Here is a 17,455-nt window from a genome sequence, read left to right on the forward strand (position 1 = left end):
TAAGCACAAAGGAAAAGAAATGCGCAGGAGAAATTAAACCTCTGTAACACCTCAGCCTCTTTAGAGTATTCACTAACAACCGCATGAAAAAAATTTATATCTGAGGATTGAAAGCAAGAATTCTGTAAAGAGCTACAAGAATAGGCTGAAGAAATTGTAATAAATAACTGAGTCAACTTCAAGTAAAAAAAGCTTGCAGAAAAATGCAAATTTTGAAATAAAAGAAATCATTAAACCAAGAAAAATACTGTGAATAATTTGCAATTCAGTAGACACTGAATATTATTAGCAGTGTTTCTTGGTATTGCTCAGAGGAATGGATGACAATAAACAAACAAGAATAATTCAAAAGCACTACCTGAGAAAATACTGATTTGAGACTTCTCAGTGTGATTGAGTAATGATTACTTTCCAGATATTCAGCAGAGTTGTGTTTTCATTTTTTGTGCAGTCTGATTGTTGTCTAGGCTGCAAGTACACATAGTAGCACAACTTGCAACACCTGAAGAAGATTAGTGAGTCAATCACTGAAATATTGTGCATAACATGGAAACAATTTGGTTGCACACCTGGAAGCACATCACTAATTTAACACTTCCGATTATAACTTTTGGAGGAATGGAGTGTTTAAGTACATCTCTTTATTGGTCCACAAATTCATTCAATAGCCTTTTTATTTTATGTCAGTAAAGTGGAAGAGCAGTTTCTGTATCTAACAGACAGAAACATTCAGCAGAAAATTTATAGTTATCATTGAGAAACAACATTCACATATTTTTTGGACTTCAGGCACGCTTTCACTGGTGCCAGATTGTGTCTCGAATGATTCAAAAGTTATTACCATGCCAACACAAATTATTATATACTTCACGAGACAGATTTTCTTGCCTCTGCTTACCTTGAGGAGGCACAATACGTAGTACTGCCAAAAATCAAAATCCAAATGATCTGTCAAATATTTATTTCATAGTAGTTCACTTCATTTTATCATGAGCATATTTTCACAATACTATGTTCAAACATGCGTTTCTATATACAAATAAGGAATTTATAAATCAAAAGTCTGAACACAATTACTGAGAATGATACATTTTAGAACTTCATTTTCACAGTCAATTCTTTACAGCCTAACAGTTAACACAGACAACGATGTAAACATTTGAGAACATTTAACATTTTCTTTGATGACTATTTACATACTTAAGAAACAGATATTATTAATATAAAAGGCATTTTGTTCAAAAAAATATTTCTTTTGACTTGGATAAGTATTCTGAATCCTGAGCAAAAAATAGAATGAAATATCAGTACAAACATATACAGAGAATAGATAATATATATCACATTTATTTGGTCTGAAAATAGCTGCAATGTCTAACATGGTTAAGAAACGTTTTTAAAAAACACATGCATATATAAGTCAAGATGTATCACCATGCTAGACTAGTACAGTATTTTCATAGCTGAGGCACAGAATATGAAGTTATCAGTGAAGATTCAGTAAAGACTTTATTAGAACATCACAAAATTTCTTAAATATATAAAGCTACTGGTCATAGGACAGTGGAAGTGGCTACTTTGATTCACACTTTCATGACTGTTGTTTTGCAGCATTCCTAATGTATCAGTGTTCCAGGCAATGCTATTCAAATGTAGCCTACTAGACTGAAACAATAATCCATTGGAAAAATGTAGGTGATTGCCACAAAGCCCTGAATTATTAATCCAAGCCTGACATCTCTATTAAAAATGTTGTTTTTTATATCAGAAGCAAAGCAAATGCTGAAGAGTAAAAGAAAAGCATCTGATCTTGTGCACAGGAAGTATAAAAACACTGTGTCCCATCACAGGTTAAACTTCAGACTATCTGCTGTGAATGAAGGGAATTTGATATGTAGAGATACATACAGTCTAAATATATTATACAGTGAAAGTAACTTTTATTGAAGAAAATCTTGGTTCTTTTTTATTTGATGTGGTTTAACCTAATACACATAAACGTTTGATGATACTACATTTTTTACCTATGTTCTCATGTGTGCTTGAATACACTTCACAAGATTCTGCAATATCTGTATGGCAACAGATATGAGAAAATTATTCTGTAGTCTTACCTTAACAATAGGATAGACACAATAACACATCCACTACCAATATTTGCCAAAGCTGTCTTAGGCCTCCACTTTATTTATTTGTGAGTAATGAAATCAACAAATGTTGAACATTCACAAACTCACAATGACATTAAATGAAACTTCTGCAACTAACATAACACAAACAAAAATTTCTTAATTATTATTGCTTTTGTTAAGTACATAAAAAAGAAAACCCGTATTTATATGTGCAAGATAAATAATCTGAACGGCTCCAACTTATAAAAAATTAGGAAGAAAATTGCAAGGAATCAACAATGTGATGTTATTTTTAAATATGAGCAATGCATGAAATATATTTTTACAAGAATGCAAAACTAATGAGAATTTGGACAGCTTAATTATCATGTTACATTTGTTCTAAAAGACATCTGATGAGTTCATAGAAAGAATTTTAATACAGACTACTATTAGTTTTTCTTTCCTACTATCTCACGAAATCTGGATGTTGCACAGAATTTGTCAACAGTTTTCACAACCAATAAATGTAGCATGTATGTCAGTCATAGAGGTAATTATTTTAAATAGGATAACATATAGGAACATTAAAACTGTCATTCTGACTATATGTAACTACCAAATACAATCACAATGACCAACTGCTATAAAAATAAAAAGTGTGTGCATGGTTCAAAACTTTGTACGAGAATATACATTTGCTAGTCAGAAATACAAGAAATTAGTCTCTTAGGAAAATCAGCTCACACTATGTTGCATATGAGCAGGAAACCAGGTACAAAATGGAATGTTTTCTGTTATATAAGTTTGGGAACTAAATTGCTAATAGGAAATGACTAGCACAAGACAGAACAGTCACTGAAAGAGGAATGATAAGCAACACAGAGGAGATACAGAAAAGCATGGTTTTCATCACACAATAGGTGATTATTAAGATATTTTCTTGTACGGAAAATGTCAGTACACAAAATATGAGCAAATACATAACAATGAAAAGCCAGGTCATCACTTGCATTGCAAATTTTTTCTAAAAATGATTAGTACATTCACAATATAGTGGATGCTTTCTACAGCTTTCCAGCTCAATTATCCTTTAAGAGGTACAGAAATAAGGAATGACAGAGGATGGAAAATAAAACAAATTAAATATCATTATGTAATTCCACATTACATGACCAATGTGTCTTAAAACAAAGTACAGCTTAATTTAAAAGTGACACAGAAAAAATGTTTCAACCTACATCACAGGTTAATAAAATAAACAAACACATCAAAATTAAAGTATGTAGTAGAACAGCATAAATAAACAAAGTAAATTTCAGTTTTTTCAAAAACAAAAATTACTTTTTACCAATTATGACACAGACAGACTGAGATAAGAGAAGTGATGTATAAAGGTGCAGAACAACTAATATGTTAATGTGACTAATTGTGAATCATGATAAGATAAGAACAAACATATGCAAAAAATTTATATGTAAAAAGGTGAAAAAATTTAAAAGAAGAGAATGAAAACAGAAGAATCGGTAATGAGTTCGGAAAGAGAGGCCCCAGAGATGGAATGTAGGATGGCCTGAAGTGAGGGATGGGTAAGGGGAGGGGGGGGGGGGGGGGGGGGATAAATGAGAAAGACAAGATAAAATGGGCAAGTACAACACAATAGTAAAGCCAGCCCAATAGTGTGAGACAAGTACATCTCACAGGAGTAATATCCATCAACACAGCTATACAAGACTGATTCCAAAGAGCTTCCCTATGTTTCTATGGTTGCAGTAAGAAACAACTCCCTGGTATCTATCATCCTGCGAAGCATATTTCACAACACAAATCCTTGTATCTCTATTCTATCACCTCCACTCTTGGAATTGACTGTCACCACTTCAAGATTTAGTAGTATTCAGTTATATCTTATTTTCCTTCTGCTTCCTCTTGCAGTTTCAACCTATAGTAATGTCCAATTGTGTTACTCCCTTTTTCCTTCACATTCTGTCTTGCATCCAGTTCGTGTCTCTTTTCTGGTTTGATATTTCATTTTTAGCTTCTCTGATCCTACCCTACACCCACTCCCCCATCCCCAGAAATACAGTATATCTTCTATTTATATTGAATCTTATTCATTTTTAACTTGCTTATTGTTTTTAAACTCATCTTTACAGTTTGTGTTTCTCCTTTCTCCTTCTCTTTATGTCCACCTTCTGAGTTACTTTTATCCTGTTAATGTTGTATTAATCATTTTTCTTACTATAATTCTCTTTACTAAGCTGTTTTTGATCTTGATTACATTTATCTGAATACTGCTTCCCTTATCTCCAAAATTACATAAAATTCTTAAGAATCTGATTCTTTAGCAATGGAATCCAAAGTTTTAGTTCTAGTTTGTCTTTTATCTCATTTTAAAACATTTTTTTCTGTCTTATAACTGCAGAAGACAGAACTTCCAATTTTGGATTACCTGTACTGTAACCTAAACTATATGCAGTTCTTCCTGTCAAACGTAACAGATTCTTCCTCTCTTTGGTAAACTTAGTGAGATAAAATACTGGTAAACATAAAATTGTCACTTTCACAATACATTAACTATGAGCACACTAATACTATGTCTCAAAGCAGAAAAAATCCTTTAAAAAATAAAGATTAAATCCAAGTAAATTAATAACCCCTGTGGTGAACACAAAGCCATGGGAGCAAAAAACCATCTTTCGTATAACAAGGAGACAGCTGCAAAATGTCCAGTAAATGTACTGTACGTAATGGTTGCTGCCCTCAAGCATAACAACTCCTTGCAAATGGCCCCAAGTTCTGAGACTTGAAACATGAAATGTTGCTCTATTTTACAATAATCAGAATTAATTAGTGCGCTTCTTCTTTATAACAAAATCATATCTTTGCAATATGCTCTCATTTAAATTTCAGTTAAAATATGAGTGATATGCAGAGTTGTTTTACATTAGATACATTCATTTACATAGCTAAAAATAAAAGACAATTAGAAAGCAGCATGCATTGCAACAAATTAATACAGTTGTAGTCTAAAGCTCATGAACATCCTCAGACACAAATCAAGAAATGTATTGCTTTGTTCCTTACTAGTATACCAACTAGCACATAAATGTGTATTTTAGTAAAAATAGTTCAAAACTTACTGTATACACTGTAAAGACTAGAAAGTTGTTACATAATTTTGCAATATAGAAAACTTCTATAGTCACATGACTAGAATGAACTAACTGGTTTGTCATAATACTGCGACACAGAACCTGTTTTTAACAAGTTTTATCCAAACAGATTACAAAAGTTGTAGATTTGGATCCTAATAATACTGAAGGTCACTCAGCGATCGTTCAGCATGTTATGTAGTTCTGGGAATCAAGTTCACATTCAGTTCTCATTACAAAAAAACTAAAAACAGACCAAATTCACAATTCAAAAATTGATAAAAAGAAGTAAAAATAAAACTGATGATTCAGATCTTGTAAATATCATCATATGCCTTATAAACATATTCCTCATTGCATACTACAAATAGCCGAGGTTCCTTGGCTTCTATCCAATGCAGCAGCACGTCGCTTGATGCCTTCAAGGTACACATCACGATTGAAGAGGCCTGCTGCCAAAGGAATACTAAAACAAAAAAATGTATGACATGAATATTACCAATATTTGATGTATAGGAAGAACATCTGCTCACTCTCATGAAAGATACAGCAGTAGTACTTCCATGTTTCAGTTACAGGAATTAACTGACTAACACATTACTTTCCCACTATCCAGCTGTCTTACTTTAGACTTGTCATTGTCTGGGGCAGAGCAAGTGGTGTGAACTACGAAGAAGTGAGGTAAGTACAGAATTAAAGAATGAAGGGGAGTTACCTGGAAAAAAGTAACATATTCGTATGTTTTAAATTCCAGCATGTCATTCCAAGCATCATTAGTAAATTCTACAGCTTAGGAACTAAAAGTTTCATACATAGTGACCATCAGTAGCAAATATGTTAGTGTGATTGTACTGATAACAACAGGTGTGTGTGTTAAACTTTGTTATGTTTTGTTACTAGCCTCGATTTATGTATCAGTGATATCTGCTTACATAATCCTGGTTTCAGATAACAAACTCGTAAGTTTTGAGTTTGTCTCCAGTTCTAGTTTTTCCTTAACACACAGTGTGACTTTCCCCTCTGACGAAACTTTTTGTGTGCAATGTAGATAGTTTCACAGTGCTTTGGACTTCACATTACATTGTTGCTCCCCTAAGAATGGTTGGAAGACTCAAATCTCAGATGAAATCAAGAGCATACCATTTGCAAACAAACCATCATACCTAACTAACAGTGTGTTCCAATCAACATTCATACAAAAACAACAGTATAGGAATTGTGAGTCTGCCTTGATGCAAAACACTTTTTGTCATTTATTTACTTATTTATTTCCCAAACTAGTTTCAGCAACAAATATCACCATTAGCGATGGGTTCTTTAAATCTTATTTATTGTACGTTATAGCATGTCTTCAGGACTTGGTGTCACTGTCTGCAGCATATTTTCTGTGCTTTTTCTGTTGCTGTTTTTCTCTGCATACATCATGTCATCTCTAAGTTCGCTGGACTGCTTGCAGCTAATTTTATACACAGAAAAGCAAAACTTTCACACTTTAAGACCCAAAACATTACACCACCTTGCTTTTGAACAGCAGAGAGAGAGAGAGAGAGAGAGAGAGAGAGAGAGAGAGAGAGTGGGGGGGGGGGGGGGGGAGGAGGGAGGGGGGGAGAGAGAGTGCATAACAGTTTTTGGTGTGACTTCATTAGCAGGAGGGAGAGGAGGAAACTGGGAACTGGCAGTTACCAGCTTACCAGAAAGATTAATAGGCAAAGTGTGTGCTCTGGATCTTGTCAAGATGGAATTACTCTCTTTGCTATCATTCTACTCCTCTTTCAATTATTACACTATAGCAGATGTACCTCATTCACTTGAAATGTCAAAAGTCCTATCTAAGCAGTGCTGCAATAACATTCCTAGTTCACTAAATTATTTGAGTGCTGCTAATCCCAAAGACACAGTTTTCCATTAAACATTTTTCTTAAAGATAAATCTGTAACTGGAGTTATTCCCATGCCATGTGATAGTGAAAATGTTGTGAGTTAATAACTGCTCATTCATGAAAAGATCTAGCTCACTGGATAGGCTTAATTTCACTATTCCCAGAAACCAGTTCATTTTCTCTGGAAATTCATTAAGTAATTATTTGTACTTGGAGTTTTGACCCACCTGATATTACTTTCATTATTTGTACTTTTAAGCTAATTTATTTCCCAGATTTGATATTGTATTGGTAGTGTTCTGCTTGATACAGTTGTGTAGATTAAATTTTTGGGTATAACTTTGTTGATCAATATAAAATGGAACAAGCATGTAAGAACAGTAATAGGGAAGGTGAATGGTTGACTCTGGTTTATTGAGAGAATTTTAGTAAAGTGTAGATCATCTATAAAGAAGAAAGCACACAGAACACCAGTGTGGCCCATTCCTGAGTGCTGCTCAAGTGTATGGGATGCCCACCGGGTCAGATTAAAGGAAGACTCCAAACTAATTCAAAGGTGAGCTGCTAGATTTGTTATCGGTGAGTTCAGTCAGCACGCAAGTATTACAGAGATGCTTCCTGAACTCAAATTCGAATTCCTGGAGGAAAGACGATGTAATTTTCATGAAGCACTATTGAAAAAAATTTAGAGAACTGGCATTTGAGGCTGGCTGCAGAATGATTCCGCTGCTGTCAATATACATTTCGCATAAGTACCACAGAGATAAGATAAGAGAAATTAGCTACTGTGAGGAAGTGCCCTACAAGGAAGCCTTTAAATTTATATTTGAAAACATGGCGTTCATCTCTCATATATATACCTGTCAGGCACATCTTAACCAACAAACATATTTCATTCCCTTTATACACAGATTTTTAAATATTATTAATTTCATGCATTACACTTATAATCCACTGGCACTGTCTGTTTGCTCTCTGTAACATCATAAAACATGCTCAATAAGTATATCTTTATTTCTCCTCCTTTGGTATATGTGCAGAAATTCAAAACAGGTCCACATTTAGATATTATGTTTATGTGCCTCAGATTATGACACTGGAAATGAAATGTCTCATCAAATGTAATGTATCCTCTTTTCACTCCCCCCCCCCCCCCCTTCTCTCTCTCACTCTCTCTCTCTCTCTCTCTCTCTCTCTCTCTCTCTGTGTGTGTGTGTGTGTGTGTGTGTATGTGTGTAGAAGTGAATTGAAGTGTGAATGAAACAAAGATGAGTAGTAATAGGTAAAAGACTTGCCGATGCACATAATAATGCAGTGATTTGGTACAGAGAAGACAAAAAGCCTTAAATACACACATCAAAAAAAGTTTTGCATCACCTCGGTTCCGAGAATTTTGGAACCTATGCACAAAATTGGAATAGAGATTAACATAAACATCATTTCCATGAAAACCACAAATTGCATGTTGTACCATCATACAGCAAGGCCTTCAGACACGGTGGTCCAGACTGTTGTACACATCGGTACCTCTAATAACCAGTAGCACGTCCCCTTGCATTGATGCATGTCTGTATTCGTCATGGCATACTATTCACAAGTTCATGAAGGCACTGCTGGTCCAGATTGTCCCACTCCTCAATGGCGATTCAGCGTAGATCCCTCAGAGTGGTTGGTGGGTCACATCGTCCATAAACAGCCCTTTTCAATCTATCCCAGGCATGTTCGATAGGATTCATGTTTGGAGAACATGCTGGCCATTCTAGATGAGCGATGTTGTTATCCTGAAGGAAGTCATTCACAAGATGTGCATGATGGGAGCACAAATTGTCGTCCCTGAAGGCGAATGCCTCACCAATATGTTGCTGGTACGGTTGCACTATGGTTGGAGGATGACATTCACATATCAAACAGCTGTTGTCTTCCATGACCACCAGCGGCGTATGTCAGCTGCACATAATGCTACCCCAAAACAGCAGGGAGCCTCCACCTTGCTGCACTCGCTGGACAGTGTGACTAAGATGTTCTGCCTGACCTGGTTGCCTCCAAACACGTCTCCAACAATTGTCTGGTTGAAGGCATATGATACTTAGTGGTCCATTCGGCATGTTGTTGGGCCCACCTGTACCGTGCAGCATGGTGTTGCAGTAGCAAAGATGGACCTCGCCATGAACATCAGTAGTGAAGTTGTGTATATGCAGTCTCTTGCACACAGTTTGTTGTAGCACGACATCCTGTGGCTGCACGAAAAGCATTATTCAACATGGTGGCATTGCTGTCAGTGTTCCTATGAGCCATAATCTGTAGGTAGCTGTCATCCACTGCAGTAGTAGCCCTTGGGCGGCCTGAGCGAGGCATGTCATCAACAGTTCCAGTCTCTTGGTATCTCCTCCATGTCCGAACAACATTGCTTTGGTTCACTCTGAGACACCTGGACACTTCCCTTATTGAGAGCCCTTCCTGGCACAAAGTAACAGTGTAAACGCAATCGAACCACGGTACTGACCGTGTAGGCATGGTTGAACTACAGACAACACGAGCTGTGTACCTCCTTCCTGATGGAATGACTGGAACTGATCGGCTGTAAGACCGCCTCCGTCTAATAGGCACTGCACATGCATGGTTCTTTACGTCTTCGGGCGGGTTTAGTGACATCTCTGTACAGTCAACGGGACTGTGTCTGTGATAGAATATCCATAGTCAACGTCTATCTTCAGGAGTTCTGGGGACTGGGGTGATGCAAAACTTTTTTGATGTGTGTAGAAAGACCATATAAATAAATGTGAATGAGGTTTTTGCTTGGGAGAACATAAAATGTACACTCTTAGACATAAAAACTGACCACCAGCCGGCCGCCAGAGACTAAGTCTGAGTCGTTCACTTAAGGTGGCCAATAAAATCGACTGCCCCTGACAATGCTAAGTCCAGCCATCTGCACAATCTGGCAACACAGTAAGATGTGGAAGTGTTAGGAGGAAGTGTTGGCTACTTCCGAGATGTTGTGTTGTGTAAGCCCGTGGTCTAGTGGTAATCGTCGTGCATTCTAAACTTCTAGTCGCGTGTTCACATCTGACTGTATCTCTTATTTTTTTTAACCACATTTCAGCCCTCATCTAAAGTTACGAGTCCAACAGAACACCTAACATAATGCGCTTCACATTCTACCCACCAGTAATAACAAAGACTTCCAGAAACAATTCCGCAGGTCAGCTCGTGGCTGTGTTGCGATCAGAACAGCTTACGTTCGAGCATTTCCTCGTACTGCAGCAGCTACGAGCCACCGGCCAGACGCCACCCACTGCCTGAAATCGGGCGCCACCCAGGTGAACGCAGCACAATGCTGTCAGCGTGTGTATCAGCTGTAATTTTCGAATTTGAAGTTCTAGTTATCATATCGCAGTTAAAGATTGGAGATTACATAGAGGAGGCAGCTCGAAAGATTTGAACTGTGTGTAGCGCGAGTGCTTTTGGGAAAAATATGCCAAGAAAAGATGTTATTGTTTTCACAAAGACCGTTCTTTCATTAATGATTTTCCACATTAAGGAAGTCTCTACTACGGATATAAGAGATGGATTACCCTTTAACTATCATGCGACATTTGCATTCAACAGGCAAGGTTCAGAAGTCTTGTGTAGCAGCACTGCAAGCTCTAATTCAAAACAACAAAAATCAACAGAGTGATTATTATTACAGTTTTGCTTTAACGTCATCAGGTCACTCATTGAGCATTTCTATGCAATACTGTTGCCGGTGATGAGTTATGATGCCTTTATCGTTAATTTCCTATGAAGAAATGAAGGGCTGAGTCCTACCAAAAGACCTAAACTCGAGCAAAGAGTAATGTGAACCTAATATTTTCTATCTAATAGCTCCAAAAGTGTGTTTTACACTATGAATTCTTCCTCAAGGATGTGTCCATCATTGCTGGAATATGATGCCAACAATTGAGACACCTTTCGGTTGCAGTGCAAGAAAATCAACCGACAAAACTACATCACATGTGCTACTGCATGATAACGCACTCTGTTGATTTGAGAAACAAAACTATCCAGGAGATTGATAGGGAAGTCATCTCTCAGGCATTTGTTCCTCTTATTGCATACTCGTAAAATTTTACCTTTCCTGCTCCCAATCGATCAACTGCCAAGGCAACTCATTTCTAGATGAAAATGCTCTTCAACCTACACAGGTTTAATGACATCATTACAACCAGTAGGTTTCTACAGGTGTAGAATTTGTAAACTACTTTAGCATTGTCAAATTTTTTTAGATGTTGTGAAAAAATATACTGTTGCTGATTAATTACTTTCTGATGATTACTGTTGTATTCAATAAACTAATGGAAAGCGCAATTAAAATATTCACTGTACTAATACAAATTAAATTCAATTTACTATAGAAACATTACGACGGCAGTCTATCTTAATAAAACATTAAGTGTCTGTAAGACGATTGTGCCTATTTTAACACGAATTAGTAGGATATTACCAACTTCTAACTTCGAGGAGGTCTGTATTTACATCATGTCCTGTATCATACTCAAGTATAATGAAAATGTGGCAGTTCATAGATAAAGTTATCTATTCACAACAACGAAAAATATGTCAGCAGAAAACAAAAGTGGCATTATGAATTTTGCAGTACCATAAGGTTTTCGCTCTGACACTATGGGGTACTGAAAGTAGCAAAAAGAATTTTGTTCGAGCTTTGTCTTACGATTCGCTTGTTGAGTTTCTATTTGCTTGCTTGTAGCTGTGTTACAAAAGAATAAAAAATCTGGCATTCAGTTAGCCTTCTGATGCAGAGCAGTGTGTCAACAGTGCGCAAGTAGCAGCAAGTGGCTTATTTAGCATTCATATAAGCGTAGTAGTCAAGTTGAAAATTTGTTTGAGTGTTCTTAGTGCTCTTGTTTAGTTAAATTTGTCAAATCATTGTGTAGTTTCGTATTTAGCAGGGGCAGATTTGCATTTTATTATCTTTGACATGTAAAGTCGCATAGTCGTCCATCATTTGTTTATTTCTTTCAAATAGTCATTGTACGTTACTGACAGTACTGGCTGGATTCAAGAGTTTTTAGCAAACAGAACACAGCATGTCGTTCTCAATGGAGAGACGTCTACAGACGTTAAAGTAACCTCTGGCGTGCCATAGGGGAGTGTTACGGGACCATTGCTTTTCACAGTATACAGGGTGATTCAAAAAGAATACCACAACTTTAGGAATTTAAAACTCTGCAACGACAAAAGGCAGAGCTAAGCACTATCTGTCGGCGAATTAAGGGAGCTATAAAGTTTCATTTAGTTGTACATTTGTTCACTTGAGGCGCTGTTGACTAGGCGTCAGCGTCAGTTGATGCTAAGATGGCGACTGCTCAACAGAAAGCTTTTTGTGTTATTGAGTACGGCAGAAGTGAATCGACGACAGTTGTTCAGCGTGCATTTCGAACGAAGTATGTTGTTAAACCTCCTGATAGGTGGTGTATTAAATGTTGGTATAAACAGTTTACAGAGAATGGGTGTTTGTGCAAAGGGAAAAGTTCAGAATGGCCGAGAACGAGTGATGAAAATGTAGCACGCATCCAGCAAGCGTTTGTTCGCAGCCCAGGAAAATCAACTCGCAGAGCTAGCAGAGAGCTGCAAATTCCACAATCAACTGTATGGAGAGTCCTACGAAAAAGGTTAGTTATGAAACCTTATCGTCTGAAATTGGTTCAAGCACTGTCTGCAGCTGATAAGATTAAAAGAATCAATTTCTGTGATTTTATCCTTGCTCAAATGGAAACAGATGAATCTTTCGTTTCAAAGATTGTGTTTAGTGATGAAGCAACATTCCACACTAACGGGAAAGTCAACCGTCACAATGTCTGTATATGGGGCACTGAGAATCCACGGGAAACAACTCAGTATGAACGTGACTCGCCTAAGGTGAACGTTTTCTGTGCCATTTCAGCCAATAAAGTTTTTGGTCCCTTTTTCTTTGAAGGTGCTACTGTAACTGGACTACAGTATCTAGAGATGTTAGAGAATTGGCTGTTCCCTCAGCTCGAACAAGAAGCACAACAATTCATATTTCAGCAGGATGGAGCGCCACCACATTGGCACTTATCTGTCTGTAACTACCTGAACGTCAACTACCCAAGGCGATGGATCGGCCGCTAGGCAGCCCGTGACAGAGCACTTCATCACTGGCCTCCAAGAAGCCCTGATCTTACTCCCTGCGATTTTTTCTTATGGGGGTATGTTAAGGATATGGTGTTTCGGCCACCTCTCCCAGCCACCATTGATGATTTGAAACGAGAAATAACAGCAGCTATCCAAACTGTTACGCCTGATATGCTACAGAGAGTGTGGAACGAGTTGGAGTATCGGGTTGATATTGCTCGAGTGTCTGGAGGGGGCCATATTGAACATCTCTGAACTTGTTTTTGAGTGAAAAAAACATTTGTAAATACTCTTTGTAATGATGTATAACAGAAGGTTATATTATGTTTCTTTCATTAAATACACATTTTTAAAGTTGTGGTATTCTTTTTGAATCACCCTGTATATAAATGACCTAGTAGATAGTGTCAGAAGTTCCATGCAGCTTTTTGCGGATGATGCTGTAATACACAGAGAAGTCGCACCATTAGAAAATTGAAGCGAAATGCAGGAAGATCTGCAGCGGATAGGCACTTGGTGCAGGGCATGGCAACTGACCATTAACATAGACAAATGTAATGTATTGCGAATACATAGAAAGAAAGATCCTTCATTTTATGATTATATGATAGCGGAACAAACACTGGTAACAGTTACTTCTGTAAAATATCTGGGAGTATGCGTATGGAACTATTTGAAGGGGAATGGTCATATAAAATCAATTTTTGGTAAGGCGGGTGCCAGGTTGAGATTAATTGGGAGAGTCCTTAGAAAATGTAGTCCATCAACAAAGGAGGTGGCTTACAAAACACTTGTTCGACCTATACTTGAGTATTGCTCATCAGTGTGGGATCCGTACCAGGTCGGGTTGACAGAGGAGATAGAGAAGAGCCAAAGAAGAGCGGCGCGTTTCGTCACAGGGTTATTTGGTGAGAGTGATAGCGTTACGGAGATGTTTAGCAAACTCAAGTGGCAGACTCTGCAAGAGAGGCGCTCTGTATCGCGGTGTAGCTTGCTGTCCAGGTTTCGAGAGGGTGCGTTTCTGGATGAGGTATCGAATATATTGCTTCCCCCTACTTATACCTCCTAAGGAGATCACAAATGTAAAATTAGAGTGATTCGATTGCGCACGGAGGCTTTCCAGCAGTTGTTGTTCCCGCGAACCATACGCGTCTGGAACAGGAAAGGGAGGTAATGACAGTGGCATGTAAAGTGCCCTCCGCCACACACCGCTAGGTGGCTTGCGGAGTATAAATGTAGATGTAGATGTAGACTCTCAAAAGGTGAACAAAAGCTGCTTGTAGTTGGTAGGCTGGCACATTACTTCTGAGCTAGCGAAGAGGGGCAAGAACATGGTGCAGGACATGGGGGCTTACTTATTGGCCCAGTAGCCACTATGACAGGTAAATCACATTTCCCGTGATGGATGACTTTCGTGGACTCAAAATTCATTAACTGATATCCTTATATCACATCTCAAGAGAAAATCCTCACTTTATTCAGTTGAAATGACCTGATAATATCAAGTGAATTTAGAAGGATAGTTCTGTGCCATCAAGGAAGTAACTCATTGGTCACAGAGTTGCCAAGTTTTGAGTTATACTACCAGGAAGGATACTAACTGATGTGTTCTGTGACTGACCTTGGAAGTGACTATAAGTTTGTCTCAAAGTTGTGGGTGGCAAGCGCCGGAATATCTTCATTATATGACAGTCTTTTTTGGATTTCGGTAACTACGTTTAGAGGCTAGAGTGTAATTACTTGTAATACATCGATGCACTGAGTGCAAATGAAACGTTATAAATTAATAACTGCGACAGTTATTGGTGTTTTACTGTCTTAGTCAGATTGAAACCTTGAATGTGTATTCACCAGACACGTTTCACAATTTTGGAGCTTCTTCAACAGCTGATTTGGCAACTCATCTTTGCTATACAATATTGTTATTGAGATCACTGCCATTGTCACACCTGCAAGAAGACAGGCATGACCTGACTTCTTGGTGTCAGCTTTTGTGATGGATATTCTGCCGTTGCTCGAAACATGAAGATGTAAGGCGAATTCAAATATTCCATATCGCGAAAATCATGATGTTTCTATTGTTCCAGCTCTAACATTCAAAAAATAGTTACAATAAATGGCAAAAAAGCTCATGTAAAGCAAAAATTAATAATGCAGTTATAATTAGTAGAATCTGAGAATCTCCATCTCTTGTCTGATAATTGTGATAAACTATGGTTTTCATCTGCACAGCACCGCAATATTTTCAGTGTGGATTTCAGGTAGCAAATTTGTTCGGTGCCAAATCTGTGTGGTCTGATTTTGGCTTGGTATTCACCAAGTAGGGGTCTGACTTGTTCTTGGGCACGTTGTAAGAGACACATGGAGATGATTTTATGAGGGACTGAAAGGAAGGAAACTGCTCTGTAGTTATTCACATCAGATTTGTCTCCTTTTTTGTGGAGTGGTTGGATCAGTGCACATTTCCTGTCGTCTGGGAGGTTTTCCCTTCGCCAGATTTCCTGAATGGTCTGTGTGATTTTCTGTAGTGTTTGTGATCCATGTTTTTTCAGTATTCCTGTGATGATTCCTTCTTCTCCTGTCGACTTTTCATTCTTGAGTTTTTTGATGTGGAGCTGGATTTCTTCTTGTGTCAGTCGATCGGCATCCGGGTTTTTGTATCTTGGGGATGTGTGTGGGAATCGTTCAGGTGCTTCGGGGCAGTTAAGGAGATCGGAAAAGTAGTATGCCAATTCTTCACAGTTTTCTTGGTTGGTGAGGGTGAGTTTTCCATATTTTTTTTTTTTTTAAGGTCAAATTTTGTGGTGAGTAACCTTTAATTTTGTTTGCAGATGTTCTATTGAAATTTCTGCTGTTGTAGTTTCCGAAGTTGTCCTCAATTGATTTCACATTTTTGGTCATGTAGTTGCGTTTGGTTTTTCTGATGGTTTTGTTTGTCTTTTTGCGGATGCTGAGGAAGTGTTATATGGTTCCTGTCGATTTGTTGCTGTTGTATTTTTGGAAGGCGAGTCAGCGATTGATGATTGCTTGATCGTAGTTTGAGTCCCACTATGAGCGTTTTGCCTTTTTCTTAAGTGGGATTAATTCTTTGGCTTTTCTGATAATTTTACTGCAGAAGTCAGTCCAGTTGTTCATCGGTCCTTTTTCCCACTCTTCTTCAATTTTGGATGCTGATATTTTTGAGGTGAACTCTCTTCAGAGAGAATTTCACTTGACCTTGTGAGAGGTAGTGGTCTGAGTCAATGTTCGCACCTCGTCGGACTTCATTATCGTGGATGGCTCTGTATTGGGCGTAGCAGATGGCAAAGTGGTGGATCTGGTATTCACCAAGATGCAGGATCGGGGAACGCCATGTTTTCTGTTTTTTTCCTAAAGTGGGTAGACATTATTTTGAGGTTGAATTGTTGGCAAATGAATATCAGACACGTGCCGTTTGTCTTAGAGTTTTGGTGTGCTGAATTTTTACCGACAATTTTCCTTTTTTTTTTTTTTTTTGGTCCCAAATTGAGCATTAAAATCTTCCATTAGGATTTTCACGTCATCTTGGTGAATTTTGCTTGTGGTTCTTTCAAGTGTGTTCCAGAATTTTTAGATATTTTCGGGGTTTTTCTTATTTTCAATGTTGGTGGAGGCATGTGCATTGATGAGTGTATGTTTTTTATTGGTGCTCTGAATGCTCATAGTCACAAGTCGATTGTTGATGGGTGTGATTTCTTTGACAGAGCTGATGATGGATCTGTGTACGAGAAATGTCATGCTAAAGATTGGTGCGCCTTTCGCCTCATTTTGTTGTGTATTGCTCTTTATGATGCCATAGTTTTCACAATGCAAGGATTCACTGTCAGTCATGTTTCTTGAAGAGAAAGGATGAGAATTTTTGGTCGGTCGATTTCTGATGTGAGATTATGTAGTTTTCTTGTTTGGATCAATGTATTTATATTTAGTGTTCCAATTAATGTGTTCTGCTTGTAGGGAAGTTGACTAGAGATCTCTGATATTCTCTGCTGTGCTAGCCTGGACTCCCCAGAATCCAAAAGTCCAGTTGCCGTTTTCGTGTTCACACACAATCTGAATCAATACTATTAATATTAGAGAGACAAGCAACAATAAATATTGCTTCAAATATACTGTAAAGTATTTTAATGCAATGG

At 37.7% G+C, this 17,455-nt stretch overlaps 1 protein-coding gene across 1 annotated transcript in view; it reads right to left on the minus strand.

Moving 5' to 3' along the window:
* Window positions 1-5,388: 5,388 nt before the first annotated feature.
* The window catches only part of LOC124777207 (inositol polyphosphate 5-phosphatase E), an 87,497-nt gene continuing 75,430 nt past the window's right edge, over window positions 5,389-17,455 (minus strand). Inside the window, exon 7 of the mRNA XM_047252521.1 lies at window positions 5,389-5,732. Within this exon, the coding sequence (XP_047108477.1) occupies window positions 5,618-5,732 (115 nt within the window). The 3' untranslated portion in view covers window positions 5,389-5,617. The remainder of the gene's footprint in view (window positions 5,733-17,455) is intronic.

The sequence above is a fragment of the Schistocerca piceifrons genome, chromosome 2 (genome assembly GCF_021461385.2).
Source record: "Schistocerca piceifrons isolate TAMUIC-IGC-003096 chromosome 2, iqSchPice1.1, whole genome shotgun sequence".
Lineage (NCBI taxonomy): Eukaryota > Metazoa > Arthropoda > Insecta > Orthoptera > Acrididae > Schistocerca > Schistocerca piceifrons.